Genomic DNA, 22,280 nt, shown 5'->3' on the forward strand with positions numbered 1-22,280 from the left:
CACATCGTTTTCTTTTTAATTTAGTGACGTAAGAAGGTTTTAACGACGACCCTCAGCGTCGCACAGAAAAAATTGTAAATTTGTCGGCGTTTAAAGGTAAATAACTAAATAAATAAATAAAATTCCTTTAAATTAATAATGGCTTTTAATAGAAAAATCAATCAGTAATTTCAAAGATTAAAAGTTCATTATAAAAATACTTAATATATATATTTATATTTATTAAAATGAAAAAAAAATTTAAAAATAAATTTCTAATAAATTTGAATATATATAGGCCTATATTTTTTATTTTTTACGTAAAATTAATTTTAAAAATACAATACCCTTCACTGTTCTAGTAGATTGAATTACAGATTTTTACTTGAGATAAGCTGTATTTTATAACGACTGATTTAATATTAAAATTATCTCGTTACGTATTCATTATATATTGCTAATTAATATAATATTTAAGAGTAAAGTAATATTAATATTTAATTACTTTCTTAAAATAATATTTTGAAATTACTTCTCAATAGATGGCGAAATCGTATATATATTTTTAAATTAAAAAATATTTATCAGAGCCCTCTATGGATCATATTGTAAATTATTATTTATAAAAAAATTTCTATATTTAACGATATTAATAAATATTTAAAATATTATATATATATAATTAATTTTAATTACTAATTCGGTTTTGCAACTTTAACATAAATTTAATACAGAATTTAATATTCGAGTAAAAAATATTTAGGCCTGTACTGTATGTTGTAGTAAATTATTAAAAAATTACAATATTTTCTACTATGAAAATCTAATAATAAATTTTTAGTACTAATTTAATATCCACACGAACTAATTAATATTCGCTTTTTGCGATAAATAATAAATCATTAAATTTGATTATAAAACACTTCATAAATAATGAAATAGCAGATAATTGCGAGGCGCCATTTTAAACATTTTTTCTTGTTATTATTTTTTCTAACTTAATAGAAATGAAAAATACTTTACATTGCTAAAAAGTACTTAACAATTTTTAAGGACTTAAAAAAAAGCAATAATAACAAGACATTTCCGCTCGACTAATTGAAAAATAACGATTTTGTTCCTTGTTAACGTTCGACAACAGCAGATGGCGTTGAACGTAGTACGCATTTAGACGAAGAGACGGGAGGAAGGGAAATTTGCACGTGCGAAAAGGCGGAAACAACGAAGGGGATTGAGAAGAAAGGATGCTTACTTGACTGGTAAGTTTTGTCTCTAGCTCCGTTTTCGCGACGAAAATTTTTATACGTAAGATGCGTTAAAAATACTCGTTTACTCGCCTAATGTTTCGATGAATGAGCGACAGTCAATGGCCGTGGAGCCGGGCGAGCGTGTTTGTGATGGAGGCGCCTAACAGCCTACTACTACTCCACTTTCCACCTCCTCAGACGATAACCGATTGCCATTAATCGATTACATAAAGAAAATAGATTGTCCACGTTAAGTTTCATCAGTTATCGATTACCAAATGCCCATTAATCGATTTACTCTTTCAGCCACGTTAATCGATTTAGTCTTTCAGATTTGTTGTCGCCGACGTTGCTTAATTAAAGCTAAGAGATGTGTTAACAGATTATTAAATTCTATTGTAAATTTCGATTTATTAGTTTCTTTTAGTCCGGCTTAATCGTTAGACTTACCAGTGACATCTGGAATTAATCGATATATGCTTACTGTTTTGCATTCTCCTGCTCGCCTGGTAACATATCAGATTATAGGGCGCCACTCGCCAACTTCACTGTTTTGATCGAGTAAATCGAAATTATTAATTGTTTAATATATTTTCTATTTAAAAAACAATGCTAATCCAGGATTTCGTTCCTAATCGGCGCTTCTGTCTTTCACTTGTTCAAATAGTTAAAATGATTTGTATCCCATTAACTATCCGAAAACAAGTGGAAAACTCCCATGTAGAAAGTCGATTAGTGAATTAAATCGTCAGCAACTGGGATTGGTGCGGTTAGTGGGGCCAGCTATGAGTTGGGGTGGACCATCTATCTAACGCCCTAAAATTCCCGAGTTCATACTGCGAAACTGTCAAAAATCAGGGAGGAGTTTATTCTCAAAACTTTATAATTTTCATTAGTATGATTAATCACGATAATCCACTTTTTGATGTTGATCTTATTCAATTTATGAATAATTTTTTCTTTATTTAACGCTTATTTATAAACTAAATATAGTCGTAACTCTATACTAAATATGATTCATTTCAGTTTATTTTTCTATTATATTTTACTAAAGTTTATATTCTCTTATCATTTGCTTTTTTTTCTTTTTAATTTTATATTAAATTTGCAAGTCTCTATTCCCAGACAATTATATTAAGGTCAGTCTATAATTCCCTATAATAAAATCATATTGCCCTTGAAAGCTTGTTTATTGTCTTTATTTATTATTATTATTATTTAATTAAATATCTGAGTCGACTTATTTCCTGCTCATGGATTAATACGTGAAAAAATAAAATAAAAATTCCTAAAATTTCGAATTTTCACGCATCTTCGATAACGTTCTTGTTCACGTAATTTTCTAACCTGGAGTACATCGTGCGTGTTTTTATACGAAAAATAATTCTCGCAGTTTTAACCGTTTTTCCTATCATTAAGGTGGTCTGTGTTAAGTTGGGGATGCAGTAAAGTCAGAAAATAATTTATTTGCAAAGGAAAATGGCAGCTTCTTGGCAGAAAAATGTCGACTTCTCACCGGATTGCACCGAAGAAGATTTACAGAAGAAAATTGCTCTGAAACAGGAACAACATCTGATCCCATTAAAAGAAGACCTGGCAGAATGGTTAAATAAAACATTAGGTAAATAAATACCAATTTAACACGTCTTTCATTCTTTGTTGTTAACAATTTTTCGATAACTTTTCTTGCAGAAATCGAAGAAATTACAGCCGACAACTTCCTCTATAAGCTTGATAATGGAGTGATAGTGTGCCATTTAGCTCAGCTTATTCAAAAAAGAGCGGAAGAATATAGGAAGAATGGGTTAACTGATGAGGTAATATTAAAAAATGGTAATTTTTTCGTTGTTTTTAATGCTATTTTTCGACTGAGAAAATCGTTCTTGCGAATACAATTGAAACAACAAAGATTCGAATTTAAAAAACAAACAGCTGCTTCCTATTGGTCGAACGTTTTCGCAATATCAAGTGCCTATTGGTCGGTGTAATTATCTAAAATTTTTTACATAATTTGTTAAATACCTATATAAGTTTTATTATATATTTAAGATGTTATTAATTCGAATTAATTTTAACTATTAAAATGCAATTTAAAATATTTCAATGATGAAACGTACTTTTGTAAATACGATGTAAGTTTATGCTTGTTTTCAATGACACCAGATGGAGCCACATAAATATTTTAAATTTTAAAATCTGTTCGATTGGTTAATTTCCAATTTAAAATTTCTTTGTTATTAATAAATTTAAATATTCTGTAAATATAATTTATTAAGTTAATTGTGTTAAAATGTTAAATTCGCTTCACTCTTTAATTAGTTTTGTAATTTAAGCCGTTTGTAATTGGTTAATTTGAAATTTGTCGTGGATCTAATTGGTTAATTAGTTCAAACTTTCAATGCACATGTTTATTGTGTATTTAAATTAACAATAATGATGCCTATTTACTGTTGCGAACTGTTGCAATCTCTACATCGCTTAAAAGCACGACTAATTTTAAAGTTAAAAAAAATATATTTTTGCTTTGCTAATATTTAAAATTAATATAATAAATATAAAATTTTTTTAGATTGTTCCTACGGTAAAGTTTAAATGCTGGGAAAATGCCAAATCAAAATCTTTCTACGCCCGAGATAACGCCGAAAATTTTTTGAAATGGTGCCGAAAATTTGGAGTTCACGAAGCTGTAATTTTCGAATCGGACGGACTTGGTAAGAAGTAACTTATTATAGTTTCCTCACCTCTTGTAGCGTGTTTGTTTTTTTATTTCTTCCCCTCGTTCTACACCAATAATTATTCTCTCTCATTTCTTTTTATCATTTAGAAGATTATTGTTAAGTGGACCGTGCAATCATTTGTCCCAGTTTTTATTATTAAAAAAAAGTTAAGGTCAAGTTACGTTTAATTCGTGTTTCGAACATTAGAAATGACACTTTAATTAATCTTAATTATGTGCTTTAAAGTTATTACAACTGAACCTTCTGAATTTAAAGTTTATTACCTTAACTATATATATATATATATTTTTTTTTTTTTGGTTGAAGATTCTAATAGTTTGCATTAATTTAAAAATAACCTAGAACAGGCATATAATAATTTTCCGGAAAAAATAATCAAAAAAGTTTTTTTTTTGTTATTAACCATAAATCAATAATGTGCTAAAAATAGTTTCAAGTTGTACTTTTTTTAAATTCAAAATATATGCTTCACAGCCAGATATTTTTTCTTTCTTTTTTAATAGTAAAATTAACATATTTCAAGTTGGCTGGTTTCTTCTAAATTAAATATTTAAATCATTTAATAATGATGTTGATAAACATAAATCAAAACAGATATTCTATTACTATATAAAAGTATATTTAATGTACGTACATGAAGTTTTTTTTTAATATTAATCTGCTTTTAACTAATTGGCTGCAGTACATTTCTTTTTTCGCATACCTGAAATCTATTCTTCCGTTGACTGATTTTGTTATGTGACAGGCTTATTTGTTAATTTGTAATCATAATTATAAAGTAAATTTTTTATAAACATTTTTAAAAAAGTCGAGAAAAGCTATTTATTAATAATCGGACATTAATGTTATGCATCGTAAAAGCGACGTGTGTTGTTATAAATGCTAAAAAGTTGTGCTTTTGCATATTAATCTGAAAAACTGCAGTGATATTTTCAATTAATATCAAGGTATTGTGTAATTACAGTATTTTATATTTGCTACAGATGTGTTAAATTTCTTAATCTTACATTAGAAAATAAGCAAACTAATAATTAAAGTATGTTATGCAATAAAAACAAATTAACTGTAATTTTTAGATATAAATTATATTGTTAAGGAAAGTCGGTATTTAATTAAAAGGTATTGATTCGTGTAGTTATACAGATAAATCAAATAAATTGCATAATACGTCTATATATTAATAATTGATCTTTTCCCCTTCTACTCAAATTAATCTTACGTGTAATAGTAGATTATTTTCTTAATATGACATAGAATGAAGCTGGTTTAGCCTTTTAGATAACTTTATCCTGTGATAAGAACATTTTAAATGTATTTTAGAGATTAATCATGTAATACATATGAGTGGTGGTGATTGAGATGTATACATATTCAATTCAGTTTTGTTACACTTAGGAATATTTTATGTTAATTTAAAACTTTAATTAACATATTATATATAATATTATAATAATTTTTATATAGAATTAATCTTAAGTGCTGCATTGCATTCAGTATAGTGGAATTTTAACCTTTCTACTATTAACAATTACATTTGTGTACATCCAGTACAGACTTTGTTGTGTACTGAAGCATGCAAATGTTATTCAGTTTAATAAATGGCATTTAAAGAATTGTTTTCTAAATTATAATACATTTATTCATAATGGAATTTTTTTTTTTTCGTATTGTTTCCTGCTTTAAATGAATTAAATGCTATTTAAAAAAAAGAGTACTTTAATTATCAATTATAGTAAAATATTTTATTATTATTATATATAAAAGCTTTATAAGTGTACAAAATATTAATTTTCTTAAAAATGAAAAGGATTAAAATGTTCTAATAAATTAAATCTAATTTATTAGAACATTTAAATTAGTTCAATGATGTAAAGTAAAATATTTGCTTTCTAATAAGTTTGCAGGTTTTATATTTTAGTATTATATTTATAGCTGTATATTATAGAATTAAAGTTAAATTAAAAACTGAGTATCAGCAAATAGAATATGAATTTTAAAAATTGAAAGACTATGTTTAAGTATAAATTTTGATATTCTCTACAAATGTATGGAAAACGGGACAAAATAGAATTAATTTATAATAATTTTTACTTCTTCAAATTAAAATAAACTTTATTATTATGTTTTAAAATAGTTTAATCTGAAGAAAGTAAGATCTGTTCAACATTAAAGCCAAGTCAAAGATATTTTAAGCAGTATTTAAAATCAATTATACGTACAAATTAAGAAATTTTTAATAAATTATAACGAATCTATAGTAAGCTTAATAATGAATGATGTTGTATAATAGTTATTAATTACTGGTTTAAGAAAATGAAATTATATTAGCAAAAATAATATATCAAGATTTTCTGTGTGTAAGTCAAATATTTTACAAAAATAATTAAGTTCTTTAGGTTTTATGTTTACTTGCCAGTTAATTTAGATTAATTTATTGTAATAATTATTACTTTAGATAAAAATTTTGAATTTTGTAATTTATTTGGAAAAATCTCGGTTAAATAAGTCAATGTTAATAAAATACTATTTAAATAATTACATACCTAAATTATTGTGATTTACATTTATCTAAATTTCTGTAGAAATATCACAGTTTAACTATACAATACTGTTGTATGCCACTTCAACAGGACATGTTAAAATTACTTGATTAAATAATACAAGCAAATCAAATGAAGCATCCTACTTAATTGCAGGGATGAAAGATTCTTCTAAAAATTTAAAAAGGATGACCAGAATGAAGTACTGAATCATGCAACCTAAAATTAAAATACTTAACTTTTTTAAAGATATTCTTTTGTAAAGTAAAGAATTCTTACAGATTATATGGAATTTAAAGTTCATCTTTATTATCAAATATAGGTTTTGTCATGTGCTATTAATGAGTCAAAATTCATTACTTTCAAAATATTTTCAAGATCGTTTGTTCTGATGTCACTTTTATATTTATAAACTTGTTATTTTAAAATTTTCAACAAATTTGTTAAATTTTAAGTAAATTATTTATTGACTTTGATGTGCAAATAAATATAAGTTAAACAGTTATATTAAAGGAGAATTTATTTTTTCATTATTTTTTTTTTTACAGTAGAAAATTTAAATGTCTATAATATTTTAATATTTGTTTGACATTCATTCATCCATATTATAGAGTAATTTTATTAACAATAAAGTACTATATATATTATTTATTTCAGTTTTACATACACAGACTAGGGCTGTGGTCTTATGCCTTTTAGAACTTGGACGAATTGCTGCCAAATATGGAATGGAGCCACCAGGGTTAGTAAAACTAGAGAAGGAAATTGAAGAACAGGAAGAAAATGGTCTTTCTCCTGATCTCAGTTCTACTTCAGAGTCATCATTCTGTTTAGATGGATCATCTGATCCTTTGAATGGTGCAGCCAATCCTCTTAATGACTCTACTGACCAATTGGATGCATCGGATTATACACTAGACAGCTCAGCAGATCAGTTAGATACTTCAACAGATGCTGCCTGCTCAGTAATAAGAAAAAGCAGCAGCTCTTTGAGGATCAGTAATGGCGATAAATCTGACTCAGGAAAAAAGATAAATTCAGCAAATACTAAAAAGCGCAAGCCATCCAAATTGGACCAAAAGGTTGGTAAAACTCATTTTTACAGTTTATTTTATAATATTTAACTATTTTCTGTTTTCTTAGGTAATGCAAATTGTAAGTTCTATTGGTAAAGACAAAAATGAGGTCGTTCAATTAGCAGAAGGTAGATACTCAATAGGAGGAAAGTCAGTTTTTGTTAGAGTAAGTAAATTTGCAAATTCAAAATACAATTTATCATACATAACTGCAGTATTCTATTTAAACATTCAAAAATGTAGTTTATTATTTTTTGTTATGGCTTTGCATTAAATTTATAGTTCATTCACTTGGGTGTTTTCTTTTTATTCACTAATTTTGTGCACCTAGAAGATATCTGTTTGGTATGTATGTATGTATCTCTAAATTATATATATATATCAATATTTCTGAATTAGAGTTTGTGTGTGTGTGTGTGTAAAACACAATCATTATAGGTCAGTCTTTATCCACACAGTCATTATTATTAAATGGGAAGTGTTTAGACTCTGCTTAGAAAGAACTAATGGACTAACTGCAGCCAGATTTGGTGTGCATACTTTCTTAATCATGGAATTTCGATTTTGCAAATAAAAAGTTTCAAAATTTCCTGATGGAAACATTTTGCACTTATATTGCTGCAATTTGAATATTAGGTTGTCAGGCAATACAGAGAAGTTGAGACAAAAAGAGCAATGACTTTAGTCCATTTGGGTTTGTCAATTATAGCTTCTGTGAATTGTAACTCTCCGTAAGTTATAATGTCACATAAGGTAATTTTACATATGTCAAATTGCATGTGGAAATAAATAACCAATAAATCAGACTAATAGTTCTGTAGTACATGCCCTCTATCTTCCTGTTTGTTTTTATTTATTAGACTGTGTGTTTTTTCAAGAAAACACTGCATCTGAGCCAGTGATATGTTCTGTCAATGCTTCTAGATATGAAAACATGTATCAACTCATCCTTGTACTTTAGCAATGAAATTATTTGGATACCACAATCTTTGTACAAGGTGGAACATTTCCTCATATTGGTATTAATGTGCAAAAGTTATTGCATCAGTATTTTACAAATTAAAGAATGATTAGCCAATCATTTCCAACAAAATGGCTATCATTAGAATAGACCCTTTGTAATTTTTGGTTATGAGGATAATTGAAGAACCTTGTTTATCAGGGTGATGTTTTTAGCTTACTGACTTAAAAGACAGACTCACTACATGTCAGACAATGTGAAGGACTAAATGTAAACAAATTTTTGGTGGGCATACTTTCATAACAATGGATTAACTGAACTTTCATAACATACATTAAATGAACATGCACTTAACATGGAATGTTGAATGCATGTTCATTCAATGCATGCTTTAGAACAGGGAGATGGAAGGTATATGCAGGAGAACTGTTGTTCTGTTTTATAAGTTATTTGTCAAATTGTTCATATAAAAATATTCAATGTGTAAAATTACCATATATGACATTGTAACTTATGGAGAGTTACAACTCAGAACCTATAGTCACCATACTAAATTTTCAATAAAATTATTGCACTTTGTCTCAACTTCTCTATATTATCTAAATTTCTTTGACAATGTATTTAATATTCAAATTGCACTGAATTAGCATCAAATGTCTATCAGGAAATTGTGGAATTAAACTTTTTTTATTTACAAAATCAAAATGCACTGTTATGAAAGTAATCACACCAAAAATTTTACATTTGGTTCATTAGTTTTTTCTACAGAGGTGCAAATACCTGTTTAATTAAAACTCTTGTTTAATTATAATCACCCTGTAAAATATATTTTATTTTTTGTTACTATGCAATATCCATTAGAAAATGGATAGTATCTTTTACATACCTTGTTTTATTTATTTAATATCGGTAAGTCTAAAAAATCATAGTACATTTATTATGATTTTTTAAAAGAAATTATTGGTAATACAAAACTGTATCAATACAGAACAAATTTGAGGGTTTAGTTTAGTTTGTTAATTATACATACAATAACTTTTTAGTGAAGACTGCCAAACAGCAATCCTCATTAAAATTTATTAAACAGAAACATCTATGCTCAGAGCAAGATTCAAGCCCATAATCTGGTGAACTAGAAACAGCACTTTGCTCATCTGCCAAACAAATGTGTTAATGTGTTAAGGCAGAAGACATTAAACAATTATGTATTTTAATTCTACTTTTATAAGAGATTGTAATTATTTATAGAATATAACAAATTTAAAAAACTGTTATAGTTTCAAATGAATTATTTTAGAAAGAACCTGAATATCTTTCAAAAGGAAATAGTTAAGATCTTGATAAATAATAGAATTAAATTAATAAAAGATGCTAGGAAAATCAGTATTTTAAACACTTCTTGAATTGTTTATTGTTAATAAAATTATAGTGCACAAAGTGGCTTTTATTTTCTGTTTGCTTCATGGGTTTAACCAACCTTGCATTTGAGGTTTGTTGGATTCTAGGAAATGGAATAAATCTGGGCTAGATTAACATGGATTTCTCAGAATCCCTAATATCAAAGCTGGAATTGAATCCTGGTGTTTTAGATTGTGGGCAGGCATTTTTTTCTTTCTCGACTTTTTATATGAATAGGGAATGATGACGATTGATTTGTGTAAGCAGTTTACGAATATTTATTTATATTGATATTATACTGAATAGAACTTCCTCAAAAAACTGGAACAGTATATATAGATTCGAACATACACCTAAGCACTAATTTTCCAGCAAATAAACGTAAACAAACTTACACTTCAAACGTTTTTGGCAATCATCTATTCATAAAATAAATTTGTTTTATTCTATGTAGATTGTTTATATTAATGATATAAATCTTTATTAAATTAAGTTTATTTTCTGAAACTATAGCACAAATGTTTAACTGGGAATATATATCTATTAAAAAATTCTAACAATATATCAAAAGATATTTAGTTTTCATTATTTAATAACTATAACTCTTGAATAGCATTGTATTACTCATATTATAACTTATTCCGAGATCAGAGACTTAAAAATATTTTTTGAATTTTTCTTTTACGTTGCATTGCATTACGATTAGAATTTTGAAGATGGTAATTGAAACTGTTTTGTTCTCATAGTAATTAGAATCCTTTTATCTTAAGATATATTTTATTTATTTTAATTCCTAAAAAAATGGAGGCATTTTTCTAAATATTTTATACATAAATTTAACTTTTTATAATTATATATTACTAAACATTGACAGATCATCTTTAAAATCAAGAAAAATTTATTAAATCATGAATTATGTTATATAATAAATTATAAATATTTAATTTAGAAAATGTTTTTATCGTAAAATGAAGTTTAGACTATTTACAAAAAATTTTTACATTTCTTGAGTCTTTCTTTTAATCCTTTTCACTACTCCAGAAGTAACAGTTATTATGGTTATTTTGAAGAAAAACTTCTTTTACAAAGGTAAAAATAGGTAAACAATTCACAAAGTTAAAATCGATCCAGTGTCAGCCTTTTATTAGAGGTTCTGACACTTTACAATTAAAAACACAAAGAATTCTTCTCACCATATTCTCCTTTTCCAATTTATAACTGCTTCAAGCCCTCTGGTGGTAGATACGAGTTTTCACATCATTTGCATATGGTACAATTTTCAATGTTAACTCAGGATATTATTTCTTCGTAAAATGAAGTTTAGACTATTTACAAAAAAATTTTTTTTTTTTTTATTTTACGAAGAAATAATATCCTGAGTTAACATTGAAAAATGTTTTTATATTTAAAAGTTTAGAGGAATCATGATAAACATTTGAGATAAAATTCCCAACAAATGATAAGATTTAATCTCAAACGTTTTTCACGGACTTCTTTAAGGAATGTTTTTAGGCTTAAAATTATTGTAGTAAATTACATAAATGCCTCATAATATAAAAAAATGTCTTTCATAATTTTTAACAAGAAATATGAAACAAACATAATTCATATTAATATATTAATGCAACTTTATAGTTAATACATAGTGTGTTCAATTACTTCTAGGAATTAGTAAAAAAAATAATCATCATCCTGTTCTTCAGTACACTTTCTTTAATAATCCTTCCATCCAGAAACATTTAGAAAAGTCAGCTTTTTTTTGGGAATTGCAAAATTTTCTTCAGTTTCTCTTGTACGAGTTCTGTTGACTCAAACCATTCTCCTTTTTAAAGTTTTTTTTTTTTTTTTTTTTTCAATTTTTGCTAAAGGGAAAAGTTAAAAACTTTAAAAGAAAACAGTTTGAGTCAGCAGAACATACGACGAATTGAAGAGAATTTTCTGATCTTTTGAAATAAACTGACTTCCCCCTCTCTGAATGTTTTTTGAATTGGAAAAAGTGTATTAATATTGAAGCTCAGGATGATAAATTTCTTTACATCCCATTTTTCAAAATTATTTAGTTTTACCTTTTAACTGTGACCCATTCGTGGCACATTTCACAATTTAGTAGGGTGAACATTAAAACTAATCTTCTTTGAAAATTTAATTTAAAAATTTTTTATATTAATTTATTATTTCAAGTTATATATATATATTCAAATGACCTGTGCAATAACAAATAGAAAATTAAACAAATTGTTTAGATATTTTTAAACAAAATGCATATAGAAATTTACCTCTTTTAATGAATAATAATCACTATCTTGTGTTGAAAATGTCAGTTATTGTGGACGAAACTTTTATTTATTTTTTTCCCTGTTGTTATATATTCCTGTATAATTTTTCAATTCTTAAAATCATTTATTTGTTAATAAGAAACTATTATAAATTATTATTAGGATTTAATTTAGTCATTTAAAAATATTTTAAATAGTTTTATAACACATATTTTTGACATTTGAGATAATCATCAGGATTGGAAAAGGAATTATTTATCTATTCAAACACTTAGATTTGAAATAAATAAATTTTTTTATTAGGCTATTTTTAATAATTGAATTTTTACAGGTTTTAATTTAAATATTTATTTAGTTGTAAAATTAATTTAGATTCTAGTTTTGTGCAGATTTTGAAGATGTATAATTTTCCCGCTAATTTGATTTAGCAAGAGGAAGGATGAGAGAGCATTGTTGATGCTAAAATATAATAATCTTCCGTTAGTTGATTAATGGGTGGAGCTCACTACAATATTTGATAGGATATTCGCATTGTTGCTCTAGCTTGATGTATTTGTTAGTTCTATTTAGATTTATTTTTCATCCGTATATTCATTGTTACTGTATTCCGTTCTCACCGAATGTCTTGGGAAAGTGCTTAATTTCGTAACTTCTGTTTAATATTCGTTTACTGGATAAACATCGGCAAGATAGTAGGAAAAATGAAATATTTTACGAATATACAGTCTATATATATATAACTATAATAGAACACCTTAATTTTGCTGAGAAACATAAATTTTAATCACAAACGTTTTCAACCTGATTAACAGGTCATCCTCAGGTCTACAAAACGATAATGGAACATAAACGTTCCATGTATAGAATATAAATATTTAAATCAAAATTTAGAACAAGAATTTAAAAAATATACCATAGAAACGGAATAAAACATAAAATTAAAATATATAAGAGAATAAATAAAAATAAAGATAAAGTAAAAAAATTATAACTAATAGTTTTCCAATAACTAATTCTAGCATGAGTTTTCAGTGAACTTTTTAATCATGTATTTCCACGCCGACGACAGGCTCTCAGCATCCCTCGCATTCAAACATCCTTCCCGTAGTCTACTCTTATATATTTCAATCTTCTCTGCTGTCATTGATAAAGTGGGGGAAGATACTGCTTTTATAATCGTTGCCTCGTCCCATTTTACTACCGAACCTTGGACTTGCGACATTTGTGATAAAACTGTGGTATTGGATCCTTTTTTTACGTTATACCGATGTTCCTTTAGCCTTACCCCTAAGCTCCTGTTGGTGACGCCGATGTAGTCTTTCTTAACATCCAGCTGGATGTTAAGAAAGACTACATCGGCGTCACCAACAGGAGCTTAGGGGTAAGGCTAAAGGAACATCGGTATAACGTAAAAAAAGGATCCAATACCACAGTTTTATCACAAATGTCGCAAGTCCAAGGTTCGGTAGTAAAATGGGACGAGGCAACGATTATAAAAGCAGTATCTTCCCCCACTTTATCAATGACAGCAGAGAAGATTGAAATATATAAGAGTAGACTACGGGAAGGATGTTTGAATGCGAGGGATGCTGAGAGCCTGTCGTCGGCGTGGAAATACATGATTAAAAAGTTCACTGAAAACTCATGCTAGAATTAGTTATTGGAAAACTATTAGTTATAATTTTTTTACTTTATCTTTATTTTTATTTATTCTCTTATATATTTTAATTTTATGTTTTATTCCGTTTCTATGGTATATTTTTTAAATTCTTGTTCTAAATTTTGATTTAAATATTTATATTCTATACATGGAACGTTTATGTTCCATTATCGTTTTGTAGACCTGAGGATGACCTGTTAATCAGGTTGAAAACGTTTGTGATTAAAATATATGTTTCTCAGCAAAATTAAGGTGTTCTATTATAGTTGTTTAATTGCTGAGCTCGCTTTTAGAATGATATATTTTACGAATATACAGTCTATATATATATACGTAAAAATCGTCAATTTGAATTTGATGTTTGTGTCTTAAATAATCTGTAAGTTGTTACACTTATTTTTAATGTGTGAGTAGTTTTAAAATACAATTAATTTAAAATATTTTAAGCCATGGATGAATGTTGGATAGAATTGTCACTAGATGGCGACATGTAAACACGACTAATTCGTAAGACGTGACGTCACAATTAAAAATTTAAATTATGATAATAGCTATTGTTGATAAAAATTTGATTTGTAATTTATATTTTTTTGTCAATTAAGAAATTTATAATTTTTTAAAATTATTTTATTTTATTTATAATAGTTGAATCGGGTTGATTAAAAATGAATATAATTAACTGAATTGAGATTGCCACACTTTATTTAAAATATATTATATGAAATTTTCGAAAATTATAACTTTTAAGAGATGAGATCAATTATTTAAAGTTGATGGAGATCGAGCAGTCTTTTAGAGTTACACGCGATTACTTATTATATCATAGATTATCTATATAACAATCATATTACATGTCATAAGACGGAAGTAGTGATGTTTTCACTTTCTTTTCAGTTACTGAAAGGCCGTCACGTAATGGTTCGTGTAGGAGGAGGTTGGGATACCTTAGAGCACTTTCTCTCAAGACGGGATCCGTGCCAAGTGATAGTAGTCGACCGGAAATCGTTGACACAGTACATAGCGGCCGATACAAATCCTATACATTACACAAACGGATCGAATTCATTTTTGCAGATTAAAGCTAAATATCGTCCCTCCGATAAAACTGAAACAAAATAGAATTTAAAAAGAAAAGAAATTGTTTTGCTCTTGTAAGTAAGCATTATGTGAATACTTTTTTTGGAATAAAAAAAAAAGAATTGTGACGTATTTTCAGCATGTAATGGATTAAAAAAAATCATATAATATATATTTATGAAGTTCTAGAGATGCTATTATTAGGACTTGCTTTCATCTGAGATTAATTTTGTTAACAATTTTCAACAAGAGAAAAAGAATTTATTGATTTGATACATTCCAGGAAAAAAAGAAATACTGTTTAAGCAATAATCAAAGTTTATTATATTTTAATTTTTCTTAAGAGTTTAAATTGCTCATCAATATTTTTCACATCAGTAATCTGCAATTTAGATATACAAGAATATAATAATAATGATAGAATATTTATTTTTCATTAACTTTCGAGCAGTATTAAGAATTTATACAGAAGTGATGCTCAAATGCTTCCACAGTTTGGAGGTACAAAGTACTGATTCCAGAAGTCAATGCAATGTGTGAAAAAGTGGTGAAAGTACTTGCGTTTCCTGTTGAACTTTGTTACTAAAATTCCAAGTTTTTTGAAAAAAAAAGACAAATATAACAAATTTCCATTTTTTAAATTTTTTAAAGTACTTATTCTATTTGTTGTTCTAGTTTTTTTTTTTAAATAATAAGTAGAACTTAATTTATCCAAGATCTTTTTCCATTCCTGCACCAACACACTTGCACGACCAAATATATTTAAAATAAAGCCAAAGTTGTGAGTATTAAAGCTGCATCATGTGATTCTAACTTTTAAGCATTTTTGCTGATCATGTGATCGAATTTGGCAGCTAAAATACAAAACATTGAATCTCAGAGTTGTGAAAATAAGGTTAACAAATATTATAATGTTTTTCTTTTTATATAAGCATATATAAATAAATAAATAAATAAAGAATTGAAAATTTAGTTTTTAGAATATAAAATATAAATTTTTCACTCAGATTTTTGTATTTTGATTGGAAACAAAACAAAGATGTTAGAGAATCTTAGAAGGAAAAAAAAAATGTGCCATCCTATTAAATTTCTGTATAGATGGAATATCTTTCCAGAAAAAGGCATCTAGTCTTTCCGTTTACCTTTTTTTTTATTAGTTTTTTTAATTTTATTTTCTACAAAGTAGGAAAGAAATTTTTCCCTAAGCAAATTGAAGTTTTTGTTAAAATATAGATTATTTTTTAAATATTGCATTGTATATGTGATTATAAATATATATAATAAAAATATGTATCATTTATATGTCATTAATAAAAATGTCTTTATCTAATCAATATTTCATTTATTCATTTAATAAAATCTAATTCAACCAATTTATTTGAATAATTATTACTATATTTGTACAGTTTATAAAGCAAATTTTATTGAGTTTATATCTGTATATGGGCTTGTGGTTTACGTTGGTAGAATTATTATGATTACTATTTTTACACTCGAAATGATTACCCAACCAATTATGATTTATACCTATGAAAACCACAAAATATCTGTTTAATCTGAATTTGAAAACTGAATTTTACAGTCAAGCGATTTATTATTATTTGTAAAAAGAAAAAAAAATTCATAACAACTTGATTTAAAATTAAGAAGAAATTAATTTGTAATTTAATTCGCCGACCCCTTTTTATTAAAATAAAAATAAATCTAATTTCCGAAACGGGTCAAGAAGCAAAAAATGATTGGAGGTAACTCTAGTATAGATTGTTTAGATAAAACTTTTACTAAAATATTTCGGAGTTTGTGTATTTATTCAGTTGAGGAAAGACTATAAGCGGATTTTTATTACAATTTTAATAAATTTTGAATAATGTTTAGCAGAATTCTAATTGTGTACAGTAAGTACTGTTTTAATCATTAAAAAGTCATATATTTATGAATCGATTGTTTGTAAAGATTATTCATAATTTTGTGTAAAAATAGATTAACTAACAGCTTAGTTATTAACAACGTGATGAATATTCGAATTCAATATTTTGCAAATATATTTATGATTAAAATTTATGAAAATTGAAGTTAGAGGTTAACCTTTTGCCTGAAAAACTTTATAGAAGGTAAAAATTCTGTATTATTAAAGTTTTAAAATATGCAAACATTTTTTATATATTAAAAAATGCATTACGTTTACAATTAAAAGAGAAAATTGTGCGTTTTTTTTAACATTAATTTTCAATGTTATTTTAATATCCGTATTTAATATAAATTATAACATTTGATTAATAAGTTTATTTTTAATCTGTAAAATATAAAGTAATCGTTTTCTATGAATTTAATCTGCTCTACGATAATCGATTTCCACCATAATTGAAAAATAAATCAAATAATCGATTTCGGAAATCGTCAATTTCAATTTTTACCAACAGATGGTGTTATCAATTTCAATCCTCCTAGCGGTAGAAATTAAAACTATTTGTTTTCTTTTTTTTAAATAGAAGAAATTAATATACATTTTAAAATTTCGTGAGCGATATAAGGAAAACTATCCGAAGTAACGAGCGTGACGTAATCTGTAAGGTATAATAGGTAATATTTAGAGAATGTCGGACTTTGGGGGAGATTGTAGGCGTCGTAAAACTGGTAGGAAATAGCTCTATTATCAAGGACGTCGGTACAGGTGACAGAAGTGTAGCTTAGATAAACGAATATCAAATCGGCAAATGTTCAAATTCACACGCTTTATAGATAAAAGGTAAGTGACGTATGTCTTAAGACATAATTGTTATCATTTTTAGTACGTTTTATATTTTTCTTTGCGCGTGTTTAGTCGTTCTTCTACTTTATGCGGGTTTTTTAAGCGGTTTACTATAGCTTTAACGAGGTCGCGCATGAATAATTATCATTATATATAATAGAATATAGTAAATTGTCTTTTGTTAATATTATTTTAAAAAATTTTAATATAAAATACCAAAACAACTTTCATTTATCTCAGGCTGTTGCGTCAATATGTATTTAGTATAAATATTTCAGAATTATGTTACAATATGCATGAAAGAAAAATATTTATGACAAACATAAATCTTGCTTAACAATTCAAGAAAGTGATTTCGTCACTTGAACTTTACGGTAAACAGTTTCTATAAATGTTTTCACATTGTTAAGCGTGCGCGACTGTTTTGAAAGAGAAAATTTTGATAGCACGTGTTGTTTTATTTTTATTTTTTTTTCGTTCGTCGTACCAAATTTCTTCTGGAAAAAAAAAATTAAAACTGTGATTCACTACAAATGCTCTAGCTGAAAATAGTGAATGAATAATTTCTACAACTTTTACAACCGTTTGTTTTAATAACCTTAACGCACGTTGAAACATAATACAACCAATAAAAACATTTTAACGGCAGTTTTTCTGTGTATATCTAGAGCAAATGCATGCTATCTGCTGAAAACCCATTTAGAATTGCATAAAACCACGATATAGCATTTCTATTTTTGGTATACTTGACTCCCTCCTCTGGGGCTTTATAAGGTCTGAACGGTACGGGCGTCGATGACCCTATGATATCATCTCATCTACACGTGGTGGTGACGCCTTCGTGTCTTGTTAGCCTCTTGTACATGAGTTCTGCTGTACAACTATATGTATCCTGTGTAGCAGTATAAGTGGACGCGGAAACTCATTAATAGAAACGAGTTTCGTGATAGAGGAAAACTCTCGGAACAAAATTGGTATACGTAAATTATTTGGATAATTTTCTGAATAAATTTATGTTTATATTAAATACATTATTAAATTTAACGGACGTTGAAAATCTTAGGTATATCTCAGTAGCAACAAGATTAAAATTTATTAAAGATAAAAAATATGACGAGATCCAGTTACATCCTTAATGAAGATTTACGAGTTATGTAAATTTTTGGATGTAATAATTTACTATAACTCTGAGATAATTAATAACGATAAAGGCAATTCCTTATATAAATATTCTTTGTTTCTTTATATTCCTTTAAAACTTTAAAAAGAAAGATGACTTTTTAAATCTTTTGTTTTTTATTCAAACTGAATAAAAAGTTTACTGTCTTCATATGGGGCCATCGGCCATTCTTTAATAATCAAATTATATAAAATAATAATAAACAACTTGATCGAGCCGTGTGGTTATCTTGTGTGTAAGGAAGATTAAAATTGAAATTATGCCGGCTTATACACACAATTCAGTCATATATTTAATTGACATTTACGGAAATGGAAGTTGAAGAATCTGTTCTACTTGCTTAAATATAATATCAGACGAAAATAAATCTTATGTACCCTAGAACTTTATAATACTCTACAGCAAGAAGTACAGTAAACGTTATATTGAGTTTTATATCATGAGTTGAAACAATTAACAATTACTAAACTCTCAAAGTATTTTTGGTTAATAAAAGTAGAGAATAAATTTAGCATTAATAACATATATTTAAGTTTTTTCTTTATAATTCAAAGTTTATATTTTACTTATATACAAAGAGAATAAGTTTATTATTATTTTTATAGCCTATATCAATAGATCCCTGAAACTAAATCTGTATCTGATAATATGGGTAGCAAATTAAGATAAGAAACTTTAGTCATATTCTATCGTAGTCATTATTTGGTTCTTTTTTAATATCACATGGAATTTTTCATCAACTATTTTTCTTTTGCTATTCAAATCGTCTAGTGTTATGTACAAAATTATTAAATGATAAATAATGTAAGAGAAACTAATTGGAATCTTGTTTAAATTTGAAAGCCAAATTTTTCTGTAAGGTTATTTGTAAATATATTAATGTCAGTATGAAGATGTCTTCATAACTTATTTATAAATAAGTTGCAAAGACATTCTAGTACATTAGGAATATATTGAAAAGAGTAAATAGGACTCTTTCTGCGATTGAGCAAAATATTTTTTCTCTCCCTTTCTTCAATTTAAAAATGTTAAATATTATTAAATGAAAAATGTTAACGAATTAATTAAATGCTTATTAAGTTTCCAAGAAGCACAGAATTATAATAAATATAGTTTCCTTGCCCTATAATAAATTATCGTAGCAAGTTAAATATTATATATTTGATTTAATGAGTAATATTAAATATTATTTATTTGTATAGTTAAATATATCATATTTAACTATACAAATGAATAACATTCGAAATTATGTCATCTGTATCTGTTTTGATCATTTTTAACATCATAAACACGAAAGGAAATAGTTTTATATAGTCGACGAAATTCGGGATCGACATAATTCCTACTTGTTTGGATTTAAATGCTCTAGAAACGCGTTAAATTCTACAACAACTTTATACTAATATGTATGCGAACAGATAAACATTCTTTTATTTCTAGAAAAGTTTTGTATTACGTTATCTAGTTCATTTAGTTACTGTAATTAATATATATAAAACATTCCGGATAATACACAGTGTGTGTCATCACTTGACAGAGATGAAATCCTTCTGTTCAAATTATGATCAAATTACTATGGACATCAATGGCAATTTTCGCATTTATAGAATTGCCTTCGCTAGAGATTGCATCCTTTATAAACAGTTCATTTTATGTTAAGACCTAATGACTGCGAACCATCGATATAAGTTATATTCTTTTGAACTAGTAGCACACGGACAAGTCATGTCGAATCAAAGTTACCCTTATATAATTTACAATTTTTCTAATACAAAAAGTATACAGATAATATTAACAAGCAGTAAAATTATCATTTTAAAATGTTTTTTATTTTTTATTTTTGTGGCAGTCATGATAATTTCATGACACCACTGTTTGATAACAGCTAGATTAGATGCAAATCTATTATTAAAAATAGCTGGGAACGACTTTCCCAGCACTCGAACAGGGGATTAAGGGGACCATTAGGAAGTCCAATAATTTTTGGAGAAATTTCTCTACTTAAAAGAATAAGCTTATGTAAGTTTAAGAAACACTAAAACATTAGCATAAAGTTAAAATTGTGTGGCGCCATCTGTTATGAGATGTTATTAAAAATAATTTATAAGTTAATATAAAAACGCAAAAATGCTTAATTTTGTGGGTAGAGATGAGTTTTCGAAAAGTTATAACTGCCAATAACGAGTGCAGTTTTAAGTCTGATCTCAATCGAAATATGACACATGACTCTATTTCCCCACCTCTCGATCTTTTAACTACTAAAAATTAATAGCATCATTCTCCTTATATACAAGTTACCGTGTCAAATTTTGTTTCTTAATCTTTTATTCCGAGATATTAAAGGAAATAGACCCCAAAATTTATATACGCGTTCGTGGAATTGCCCCTTTTTTGACATTTTTGGTTGAAAGATCTCGAAACATCGAGATTTTCCGTATTATAATAGCCGGGAAAGTGGAATTCATTCTGAATTAGAAGAAATTTTTTAAAACACATAAAATAATAACAATTCTTTAATTTGTATTCGATACATTTAGTACTAAAGATAAAATACATTAAAAGTTTAATAACCAGCAATTTAATTTAAAAAAATCAAAATTCTTCGTCACGTCGAGTTCTTTAAATGTACAAGTGTACCATTTTACACCCGGGGAATTCTTTTATTGTTAATGAATTCGAAGATTAATCATTCTGATAAAATATGTTGAATCATTTCCTCGTTAATAAGATACTTATCAGCAAAAGATGAAGCTGCAGATTTTTAAAAATAACGATTAGTAAAATAACATAATGTTTTATGGTTTTCCTTATTTTTAAATTGTAATAACATAAAAACATGCGTTTTCTAAATCATGAAGTTTAAGAACTGCCCTGATCTTTAAAAGATCCCGAATTTAATGGACTACAGAAAATGGTGTTTTTCTTTGGGCCTAATGCTGTGCCCTCGAACATATTTGACACGTAAGTATCAGAAATAACTATAGAATTACTTGGTATATATGAAATAAAATATTCCCGCCAACTTAAGACTTATGCTGAATTCGGCTCACCAATCGAAAAGTTTGTATACCACTGCGCTAAGGGAATGAGAAATATGTAAATAAAACGAATATGTGAATCATTATGTAATGTAAGAGAAATGTCTGGCAAGGGAATCAGTTTTCTTTTAATACGATCTGATAACTTGTGTTTTCGTTATCACATAATGTTAATGCTAATCAATCACTAAGAAGTACAGTACGTATATTTGTTTCTGATATACTAATATTAGTATATATTATTAATACTTACATCAATCATTGATAAGTATAATGTATTTTATAACATAAATAATGTCAAAATATTGGACTGTATCGCGACCTATAACCGTTGTTCTTTGCTATGAGAAAGAAACATATG

At 26.7% G+C, this 22,280-nt stretch overlaps 1 protein-coding gene across 3 annotated transcripts; it reads left to right on the forward strand.

The window, feature by feature from the left end:
- The first annotated feature begins 42 nt into the window (after positions 1–42).
- LOC136972294 (growth arrest-specific protein 2-like) lies at positions 43–16,286 on the forward strand. 3 transcript variants are annotated; one of them, XM_067266856.1, is made up of 8 exons: positions 43–96; positions 1,121–1,238; positions 2,702–2,847; positions 2,919–3,043; positions 3,796–3,937; positions 7,162–7,586; positions 7,648–7,746; positions 14,770–16,286. In XM_067266856.1, the coding sequence occupies exons 3-8, from the start codon at positions 2,706–2,708 to the stop codon at positions 14,992–14,994; spliced, it is 1,158 nt and encodes a 385-aa protein (XP_067122957.1). In that variant the 5' UTR covers positions 43–96; positions 1,121–1,238; positions 2,702–2,705; the 3' UTR covers positions 14,995–16,286. The 3 variants fall into 3 exon arrangements, with proteins under 3 accessions (XP_067122957.1, XP_067122955.1, XP_067122956.1); XM_067266854.1 differs by lacking the exon at positions 43–96 and having other exon boundaries at positions 2,646–2,847; XM_067266855.1 differs by lacking the exon at positions 43–96 and having other exon boundaries at positions 1,133–1,238; positions 2,620–2,847.
- The last annotated feature ends 5,994 nt before the right edge of the window (positions 16,287–22,280 follow it).

This window comes from Centruroides vittatus, unplaced genomic scaffold (assembly GCF_030686945.1).
Source record: "Centruroides vittatus isolate TY-2023 unplaced genomic scaffold, ASM3068694v2 contig_2892, whole genome shotgun sequence".
Classification (NCBI taxonomy): Eukaryota; Metazoa; Arthropoda; class Arachnida; order Scorpiones; family Buthidae; genus Centruroides; species Centruroides vittatus.